Consider the following 11,179-nt stretch of genomic DNA (forward strand, 5'->3'; position numbering starts at 1 on the left):
GCTAGAATTGTTGAAAAATATGAAGTGCACTCATAACAGCAGCATTGAGATTAATCTTTCCTACCCATTTTGTGAAATTATTCACTATACTATATCAATATGTTATACATTTCTCTCAAATAAAGATAGGTCATACACATAAATTTTACACATGAAAATTCACATTTATGTGTAACGAAATAATCTCTCTCTCACCTCCCTTTGCCGCCAAAGCCTTTTTAAAAGCAAAAAAACAAAAACAAAAACAAATCATTACAAAACCCAAAAGGTGAAGACGGTATATATGGAGCATTGAAAATACCAATCACATATTAACGGGTTTCAACAACCTTTCTTTCCACTATAATGGTCATTATACATTGCCGGCACTATCATTGTTGAGAGTATAATACAGATCAAACTCCATTGATTTAATCGATAGGGGCACTAATTATATTTTGCTTCGTACGCCAATGTTTTGGTCTTTGCATTTGAGTGAGAATAAGTGGATGCAACAAAACTTATACTTGAAACAGACCCAAAACTATCATAATTTAGCTTTGTCATGCTTAAAAATCTGCACCCAATTAAGCAATTACAAAGAAGATATAATATATCCAATAATAAATAAAAAGTTATAAGTGCATGAATAGAATATATAGCTAGTAACCCAGTAATTGATAATTACATATAATTATGTTACATTACTTGTTTGCTTCCGAAAGAGTTGCTCTACAGTGAGAAGAGTCAGACAAAATGGTACTACATGAGCTCCTCTCATCATTGTTGAAATGGAGTAAAGGATTGAGAAAAAGAAGACTGTACGTTACTCATCATCTACCATGAGAAATGAATAAAAGATCACAACGATCGCATTGTCTCACCACTGGATTTTTTTTTTTTTTTCCTTTCCTTCTTTTCTCAATTTGTCTTTTGCAGAAAAAAAAAAATCATTCAAACTTTTGAGTACTTGATTAATTTCAAGTAGTCAACAGACATCAAATGGTAATTGATATAAATCTCTATAATGGCCACTAATTGAAATAGGAAGTGTTGATTATTTTAAACCAACAAAAGATAATGAAAATTATATTGGAAATAATTTTTTATTTACAAAGATATTGGTGCTATGTGACAAATTACAACTAACCTTACAAATACAAAACAAAGAAAAGACTGTTGTTTGGAGGAAACCTAAATGGTCATCTCGGAAACGATAGTGAAGTTTAGAAAGAGTTCATGGAGGTTATCAATACCTAACCCAATAATTAGTTGTCTATTTGGGGTCTCTCTCTATGTGTTAAGAGTGTTTACTATTGTTTGCTAACATTACTTGCACTTGTGTGGGATTGTGATCATGTGTGAGGTGCAGAAGAAGTGTGGAGTTGATATCAATCAATTCCAAGGTCTCTTGGAGTCCTCTTAGATCCTAATTGTCTCAAACTAAAAACAAAGAATTAGGAGTTTTGTTAATTGTGAGAAAGGCGTTAGGGACCACCACAACGCCCAATCAAAGTTGATACCTAATTCTGATTATTCATTCTAAATGTTACGCAATGCAAGATAAATAAATTATTTAACCTAGTTTTGACTTTTGAGAGCATATGTCCTATGATATCATGCATACATTAAGACTGATGTGTGTAGGATGATATCTAATAATTTTGATTTTGGAAAATTTGAGTTAATCTAAAAACAACTTCTCTATTTTGAAACCTGTAAGCTAAGTACTAACAAAAAATTAACATCAAAATATACTTGAAATCTCAACATAGCTTGATGTAGTCACTTTTGGTTTTTGACATAATCACATCTAGATGCCATTATTCTATTAGGAATTATATGGTTCGTCAATTGGTGAGGGTTTGAACTAAGGTGGATCACACCTAATGGCACATACTTGTTTATCTTGTTTGCCAACATGGTAATATTTTGTTTGTGAAAATGACTTAAAACCTTTTTGTGGTGAATACCGAAAAACTGGTAAGAGTTAGGTGTTGTGTGGGTAAGATCTTAAAGGACATTTGCTGATACTCATATGTATAAACTGCATTGATTTCTCTTTCATACCATCACCTTCATGAATCATGAGTGATTTACAATTTTACATAGGGTGATTAATACCTCGAACCATAATTACCTTAGGATGTACTCGCCTTAGGTAAGAAAATGCCAATATTCTCAAGCAAGATCATTTTATAGTTTTATGTCTTTTTCTTCTGGATAGTTAAAACCGATTATTTCATTATCATTAATTATAGAACAAAAAAGTAAAAAAAATTAAAAAAAAAAAAAAAAAAAGAAAACAAAGATTGGAATGAAACATATAATAAAACAAAAGAGCAAGCAAAGATGCACCAATTGAAATCTTTTATTCTTTTTATCATTTGCACAAGAATTAAAAGGTGGAGATAACAACGTACAATTTTTGTTTTTTAGTGTAGAATCTGAGTCTATTCAAATATTTCCATCTACAACAACTACAAAGATAACGAATGATAAATAAGAAATCCCAATTTTGTCATTTGCTCAAGAATTAAAAGGTGGAGATAACAACGTAATTTTTGTTTTTTAGTGTAGAATCTGAGTCTATTCAATATTTCCATCCACAACAACTACAAAGATAATGAATAATAAATAAGAAATCCCAAAACTGAAAATTGTAATGGATCACAAAAATAATAAATTACAATACTACGATTTTTATGTCACTGTCGGGATTCTCGTGATTTTCATTCATTTCGATGCTCACCATGGCACCACCTAACAATCCAAAAAGTTGTATCTTTAAAATTTTCTTAATAACGACCAGTGCTCTCGAGCCTTAGGCCCGTGGATGCAGGTATAGTCCCACAGTCACTTGTGGGAGTATTGTGATCTTCTGCCTTAGGGTAGTAAGGTCAGGGGTGGTTTTTCTAGTGGGATCCGCATAGGAAGATGGCAGAGGAGTTGGAGGTGTTATGGCAAAGACTGAAAGTTACGGAGGAAGAGGAGGAAAGTATCTTGCTGGGAGATGAGTGTATGAGAGCAGCAGTGGAGAGAGGGAAGAAGTGTGTGTTCATGAAGGTGATGTCTAGGAAAGGATTAATGGTAGAGGCGTTGCGGAAAAATGTTAGGATGCTCTGGAAACCAAATAAGAGTATTCAGCTCTCTGTGATAGGTGAAGAACTATTTTTGGTGGAGTTTGAAGATGAAAGGGATAAAAGACGTGTCATGGACATGAGACCGTGGCACTATGAAAAACAGTTAGTGTTGTTTAAAGAGTTCGAAGGTGATGAAAGCCCAAAGGATATCTTGCTGAAATGGTCTCCGTTTTGGGTGCAAATATATAATCTTCCGCTGAAAAGCAGAACAAAGGAAACCGGAAAAGCCATTGGAGAGAGCATTGGGAAGTTTATTGAAGTAGATGTGGAAGAAACAGGGGTTCAATGGGGGACGTGCCTAAGGGTAAGGGTCGAGATAGACGTTACCCGGAAACTGATCAGAGGCCGGAAAATTAACATGGAGAAAGGAGAAACGAGGTGGGTACACTTCAAGTACGAGCGCCTCCCGAATTTTTGCTATAGGTGTGGGCTTTTAGATCATGACTTAAAGGACTGCTTGGAAGAACCCGGGAAGGACAAAACAGGGGAGGAAAGTGATCTCCAATATGGAGCTTGGTTGAGGGGAGAACCAATTAGGAAGGGAGGATGGGATTTCGGTTTTGCAAAGAAGAAGGTTATTGGCGAAATGAAAAATAAAGAAAATACCAAAGCGGCGGAGCGGAAGGGTAGGGATGAAGTGCAGGAAGGGGTGGCGCGTGAAACCCAAGAGCTGGAAGCTATAAGCCTCGGCGATAGTAGGCAGGAGAGGCATGGTGATTTGATGGGTGGGGGTGAAGTGACTACTGTGAAAAAGGGGGAGAATGGGTTGGCAGAGAGCATTGGGAGAAGCCACTCAGGAGAGCTAGTGGAGGTAGGGGAGGAAAACAGGGAGGTTGGGAATGGGAATGGCGGGAAAGAAGCTTGCCAGAAAGGAAGGGCTGAAAATTTAAACAAACCTATTCCAAATTTCGAATTTGGGCTGGGCAATGAGACGGTGAAGACAGACAACGTGGTGGGCTTGGGCTTGGGACCAGATAAGAATAAGGATGGCCCGATGGCCATGCAGTATGATCCTGAGGAGGGGTGGGTAGCAAACAAGTTGGGCCCGTCTAGTGGGCACTGGAAAAGAATAATAAGAGCTGGGCCGGATGCAGAAATGAAGGAATCTGTGAGCCCAGTGCAGAGGAAAAGGGATGGAGACTTAACCCTCAGAGAGATAGACCAAAACGTTAAAGCTTCCAAACGTAGAAAGAGTGAGGGGTTGAGCAAGGAAGACCCAGGGGATGAGAGTACCATGGATGGCGGAGTGGCGGTGGCTGCAAGGCAGCACCGCCGAGCCAAATGACGGCGCTAGCGTGGAACTGCCGGGGAATGGGATCGGCTCCGGCGGTTCGAGCGCTCACCGACGAGGTGAAGAACGGCGATCCAGTTTTGGTCTTTCTAGCAGAGACCAAAGCTTCTCAGAGAAGAATCAAGGGGCTCCAACGCAAACTGGGCCTTACTCAGGGGATTGCGGTGCCGTCCGATGGCCGGAGTGGGGGCTTGGCGATGCTGTGGAGAGAAGGAGTCGATGTGAGTTTAAAAAGCTGCTCCAATTCGCATATTGACGTGGTGGTGGGCGGAAGCAACGGAGCTGTGCCATGGCGTGCTACTGGTTTCTACGGCCACCCTGATGCAGGTATGAGACCTATCTCTTGGAAATTACTTGAAGTTTTAAGTAGACAGTGTAATATGCCTTGGGTTGTATTTGGAGACTTTAATGAAATATTGAATTCTGATGAAAAATTAGGATGGTTAGAGAGGGATGCTAGACAAATGGAATGTTTTAGGGAGTGCTTAAGTAATTGTGGTTTGCTTGATTTGGGTTTTGTGGGTCAAAGATTTACATGGTGTAATGGGAGGATTGGAGAGCAACGAACTTTAGTTAGGCTGGATAGGATGGTAGCTAATGAGGAATGGATGAATTTGTTCCCGGAGGCGAAAGTAGTTCATCGATCAATGGCGGCTTCGGATCACTGTCTGCTGTCATTATCGATTAGAAGGAGAGAAACAAGGAAGGTAGCTAGGAGAAGATTTATGTTTGAAGAGATGTGGACTAGGGAAGAGGGGTGTAGAGAGGTGATTGAAAGGGCCTGGGATCCTTTGGGTTGTAATCCGGAGCTGACCATTCAGAATCGCCTGAAATGCTGTCAGTGTCAACTCCAGAATTGGAATCGGCGAGTGTTTGGAAATGTCAATAAAATTCTGAAGCAGAAGCAATGTCGGTTACAACAATTGGAAGAGCTTAATTTACTTCATGAGTCGGCGGAGGAAGTCCAAAAGTTAAAAAAGGAAATTAATGAAGTTATGTTGAGGGAGGAGATTATGTGGAATCAGAGGTCAAGGGCACTGTGGATCAAATATGGTGATAGGAATACTAGGTTTTTTCATGCAACAGCGAACAATAGACGGAGAAAGAATAAAATTGAAGGAATACTTGATTCGGAGGGGAGATGGAGAGAAAACAATGAGGAAGTTGAAGAAATTATTTTGGAGTATTTCAAGGAGATTTATAGTTCTAATTTCCCTACTGAGTTTGGTGCGTGTCTGGGGGCAGTGGGCAGAAGGGTAACGGAGGATATGAATGAAGACCTTTTAAGGGAATTTAAGGAGGAAGAAGTATGGCAAGCCCTAATGCAAATGCATCCCACAAAATCTCCGGGACCGGATGGTATGTCCCCAATATTTTTCCAAAAGTATTGGGATGTGGTTGGGCCTCAAGTAGTCCAAAGTGTTATCCATACCCTTAGAACCGGTGTTATGCCAATGGGAGTCAATGAGACGTATATTTGTTTGATTCCTAAAGTAAAATGCCCCCAAAAAATTACAGAATATCGCCCAATCAGCTTATGCAATGTGATATATAAATTGGTTTCCAAAGTTCTTGCTAATAGGTTGAAAGTGGTACTCCCGGATGTCGTGGACGAAGCTCAAAGTGCTTTCGTTCCGGGTAGGCAAATCACGGATAATGTTCTTGTTGCATTTGAGGTTATGCATTGCATTAATCAAAGGAGGAAGGGGAAGGAAGGGTTGATGGCAATTAAGCTCGATATGAGCAAGGCTTACGATCGGGTTGAATGGGGGTATCTAGAGGCGATAATGCGAAGAATGGGGTTTAGGGAACGTTGGATATCCCTAATGATGATGTGCGTGACTACGGTTTCTTTCTCGGTTTTAATTAATGGGGAGCCAAGGGGAAGGATTGTCCCTACTAGAGGTCTTAGGCAAGGAGATCCTATCTCTCCTTACCTTTTTCTTCTATGTGCGGAGGGCCTCTCGGCTATGTTGCGAAGAAATGAGATTGGGGAGGCCGTGAGTGGGGTACAAATTTGTAGAAGGGCGCCAAGGATCTCTCATTTGCTTTTTGCGGATGATTGTATAGTCTTTGGTAAGGCGTCGATGGAAGAGGGGTTAAAAGTCACTAAAATCCTTGAAGATTATGAAAGAGAGTCCGGGCAAAAACTAAATAAGGAGAAGACTTCTCTCTTCTTCAGTAAAAATACGGCGGTGGAGGTTAAAGAAGGGGTAAAGGAGCTGTTTGGGGCTGAGATTATCCACCAACACGAAAGATACTTGGGGCTGCCTCCATTGGTTGGTAGGGGTAAGAGGAAAGCCTTCAATCGTATAAAGGATCAAGTGGGGCGGAAAATAGCAAGCTGGAAAGGAAGGCTTCTGTCCACTGCAGGCCGGGAAATCTTGATAAAGGCAGTGGCGCAAGCTACCCCGACGTATACGATGAATTGTTTTCTGCTTCCCGACTCCCTGTGCAGCGAGCTAAATTCCCTGGTGCGTAATTTCTGGTGGGGCCAAAGGGATAAAGAAAAAAAGCTTGCTTGGATCGCTTGGGGGAAATTATGCAAACCAAAAGCTGAGGGGGGGATGGGTTTCAAAGATTTGAAGGCCTTTAATCTGGCTTTGTTGGCGAAACAAGGGTGGCGGCTCTCCCAAAACCCGTGTTCCCTTGCTTATAGAGTCCTAAAGGCTAGGTACTTCCCAAGTAGCAATTTTATGGAGGCACAATTGGGAAACTTGCCGTCTTACACGTGGAGGAGTTTGCTAGCTGCCAGGGAGATCATTGAGAGGGGTAGGCGGTGGAATATAGGAAATGGGCAGCAGGTGCGGATTTGGGTGGATAGGTGGCTGCCAACTCCTCATTCCTTTAAGGTGGTTAGTCCAAAACCTCAAGAGTTTGAGGGGGAGATGGTAGAGTCTCTAATAAACCAGCAGGAGGGGGGCTGGGACAAAAACCTGGTGAGGAGAGTTTTTATTCCACACGAAGCGGAATCTATCCTAAGTATTCCAATAAGCCTTTCTTTACCTGAGGATGCGGTGTCTTGGGCTTGGACCCCAAATGGGAGGTTTACAGTAAGTAGCGCCTATAAAGTGGCATGCAGCTGGTTGTGTGAAAGAAGAAGCAAAGAGGAAGGCTGTGGGGTGTCGGATCCAGGTAAGGGTAGGCAGTTTTGGAAGTTCCTTTGGCAGCTACACTGTCCTAGTAAGGTAAAACACTTCCTGTGGAGGGCGTGTAAGAACATCCTCCCTACAAACTACTGCCTAAAGCTTAGGAAAGTTCCCATTGAGGAGGCGTGTGGGGTTTGTGGAAGGATAGAGTCAGCTGGGCATGTTTTATGGGATTGTGAGGTGGCAGGGGCTGTATGGAGAGAGTCAAAATTGATGTTGCCCAAGCTCAGAAATGACCACCGCGACTTTATGGAGATTGTATGGAAGCTTTGGGAAGGGAGAAGGGAGTTAGATTGGGAGTGCTTTGTGACTACGGCCTGGTGTATTTGGAAGAATAGAAACTCCTTGAAGTTTGAAGGGCGGGGTAAGGCAGCAAGGGTGATTGTCAAGGAGGCGGAGTTGCTGGTAGAGGAATTCAGATCAGGGAATATTAAGGAAAAGCTTCCTGTGGAGGTGAGAATTCAAGCTTGGAGGCCGCCAAGGGAAGGATGGTATAAAGCTAATGTGGATGGAGCAGTGTTCAAGGAGACTAATAGCTGTGGAATTGGAGTTGTGATTCGAAATGATCAAGGCCAAATCATGGGGGCCATGAGTAAGAGGCTGAATCTTCCGTTGGGAGCGGTGGAAGTCGAAGCGAAAGCTTTTGAAGAGGGTTTAAGGCTGGCAGGAGACCTCGGTTTGCAGCAGGTAATTCTGGAAGGAGATGCTCTGACAGTCACTAACTCTTTGCTGGGTAAGTGCTTGCCGCCATCTTCAATCCAAAGGCTTATTGCTGGAGCTAGTAGGTGGAAGCAATGGGTCCAAGTGTGGAGTGCAAGCCATGTCCGTAGAGCTGGAAATAGGGCTGCACATGTAATGGCTCAAAATGCCAAATGTATTTCTGATTGTGTGGTGTGGGTAGAAGATACACCACCAATGATTCAATGCCAAGTGCATAGTGATGTTTGTTTGTTAAACCATGTTTCTGTTGAATGAAAGCTGTTTGTGTTGGTTATCAAAAAAAAAAAAAAAAAAAAAAAAAACAATCCAAAATAAATAAAATGAAAAAAAATAAAATCATTATCTGGGTACTATCATCAACCATGATCCGGCACTGTACACTATCTTTTCTTCTACGTAAAGTCTTAATTATATTACCCTCACCTCGAACGCACCTGCAGCTGGTACCACATTTACCTAAACACCCATGCCATGCATATATCCTTGGCAAACCCACTAGGGTAAAAACGTCCAAAAAGTTATAATCACACTCGAGTAATTATACAGTATTCCAAAATGCACTAATGTGATACCCCTTCTATGGATAGTTAATTTCACTAATTGAATTCACTATCGATATGAGAGAAGAGAGTACCATATCAGCGTTCTTCGGATATACTAACTAATTTTTTGAAAAGCTCAAACACGTGGAACACAAAACGATGCCGTTACAGCCACACTAGCGTGATCTTTGCAGCTCAAAGCTTTGAGCAACTTCCAAGACCCAGATCCCTTACCGGCAACGGAGCTCCGGTTTACTGGAAAAATCATTGATTGTGGTTGGTTCCGGCGAACCTGGCGGTTCTTAATGTCACTAAGCTCCATCTCTGTAGGAAACTTCACCATTCCAAACATGAAGAAGTACCAACGAGGCCTTGACGATGCCGCTTTCTTCAGAGATATCTCTGACTTACTTCCAACGCTCTTAACCGAAGAGTTTCTTTCTATGGTTTCTGGTGGTGAGTGTGAAATTGGGTTGAGTTTTCTATAATCTAAAGACCGACTGTTCCTCATGAGCTTGGTGTTAATACTGTTTGATCGAGTTACGGGGCTTTGTAGCTTTGATAAAGACTCGGATCTTCGTCGAAGGGAGGTTTGTTTGGTTTGGTTTTCATTGGTGATTTTGGGTGTTTGAGGAGTGGGATGAGAGAATTGTTGTTCTTTGAAAGGAATGAGTTTTCCGCAGAAGATAATGTCTTCAGCTGAACACATATTTTCAGAGTAGCTGAGGTCGCTGAAGAACTCGAAGAAGTCGATGGAATCATTGCTGTTGTCGTTGTGGTTGTTGTTGTTGTTGTTGTTGTTATTGTTGTTGTTGTTGTTGTCGAAAATAATGTTTTGTTTGTTGTTGAGGCTGAGTGGAAGGTCACAAAGAGAGAGTGCCTCTTCTGCTTCTTCTTCTTGTTGGAACTCTTCTGGGTTTTGAAGATCAGGGTTGTTAGGAAGATCTCCCATAATTTTAAGATGGAAATGGAGAAGAATGTTTCAGGGGTTTCTTGTGGTTGTAGATGGGGAAGAGATCAATAGGACCACTTTATAAATACTAGTGAGACACAGAGACAGAAAGAGAGATAATGGGTTGTAGAGAGTGTGTCTTGGAATGTATTTCACTTTTTAAGCCTTTTTGTTTGAGTCTATATAAAGCGACATTTTTGGGTTTCACAGGGTTTTTTTTTTTTTTTTTTTTTTAAATTTAATACATATCTTATACACATTTATTATGATTTTTAAATTGAAATTAACATGATTAAGAGCTAAATATGAGATGGATCAACAAAAATATAGACTATTCATATAAACATTATCTTCTTTGGAGATCCTTTGTGTTGGTCTCTAGATGCTCTCATCAATCATCTAGAAGAAATCGACAAGACAAGGTAACTATTAATTAGGTTTTTTTTTTTTTTTAATAATAAAATTATAAAAATTAAAAATTAAATAAATAAATAAAATAAAATAAAACCTAATTAATAGTTGCCTTGTCTTGTCGATTTCTTCTAGATGATTGATGAGAGCATCTAGAGACCAACACAAAGGATCTCCAAAGAAGATAATGTTTATATGAATAGTCTATATTTTTGTTGATCCATCTCATGATATTTAGCTCTTAATCATGTTAATTTCAATTTAAAAATCATAATAAATGTGTATAAGATATGTATTAAATAAGATTTTTCAAAAAATAATCATAATTAGATCGATTAACGTATTATTTTAAGGTATACATTAATCATTAATTTAAAAAAAAATTATAAAAAATTGCTTTTTCATTTTTCCTTAACAGATTTCCTAAAATGGTTAGTATGTCCATACACTAGGAAAAACCATCAAAATTAGACACGTAAAAGAATACTGAGAAAGAAGACTTGGTCAATTTGGCATGTGAGGAGGAGCATGTAATATTAATTCAAAGAAGTTTCTGCTACAAGTGGTGTGCAGGTTCAGCTAGAGATATGGGTGGTTATAGGTTTTTTTTTTTTTTTTTTTTTTTTTTGGTTTCCCATAGTATTTCCTCAAGGCTTTCAACCAGAGACTAATCACTGTTCGTGCCGGGTGAGCCCACGAAGGGGTAAAGCACTGGCCAAAGAAATTATTTTCAAAGTGCAGGTAGCAGGACTTGAACTAGGGAGCACACCTAGTCGAGCCAAGTACAAGCACTTTGAGACCAAGAGCTCAACCAACTTGACCAATCTCCTTGGTTGGTTATAGGTCTTTTCAAACCTTATAAGTTTCGGGAGTCATTCCCTATCGTCATCAACACCACCCATCATCGATGACAATATGACACAAAACACGAATTATATTTTGTAACAGTCACTATTGCTAGTTTACATCCAAATCATCTAGAACATGGCTGA

General features: G+C 40.1%; 2 protein-coding genes across 2 annotated transcripts; one reads left to right on the forward strand and one right to left on the reverse strand.

Moving 5' to 3' along the window:
* The first annotated feature begins 2,916 nt into the window (after positions 1-2,916).
* Positions 2,917-4,407, forward strand: LOC115973992. Its single transcript, XM_031094226.1, has one exon. It carries the CDS (start codon positions 2,917-2,919, stop codon positions 4,405-4,407), a length of 1,491 nt encoding a protein of 496 aa, XP_030950086.1.
* A 4,376-nt stretch (positions 4,408-8,783) lies between these two features.
* Positions 8,784-9,911, reverse strand: LOC115977427 (homeobox protein 9). The gene has a single exon (XM_031099267.1). The coding sequence runs from the start codon at positions 9,774-9,776 to the stop codon at positions 8,961-8,963; it is 816 nt and encodes a 271-aa protein (XP_030955127.1). The 5' UTR covers positions 9,777-9,911; the 3' UTR covers positions 8,784-8,960.
* Positions 9,912-11,179: the final 1,268 nt, after the last annotated feature.

Source organism: Quercus lobata, chromosome 2 (genome assembly GCF_001633185.2).
Source record: "Quercus lobata isolate SW786 chromosome 2, ValleyOak3.0 Primary Assembly, whole genome shotgun sequence".
NCBI classification, from domain to species: Eukaryota; Viridiplantae; Streptophyta; class Magnoliopsida; order Fagales; family Fagaceae; genus Quercus; species Quercus lobata.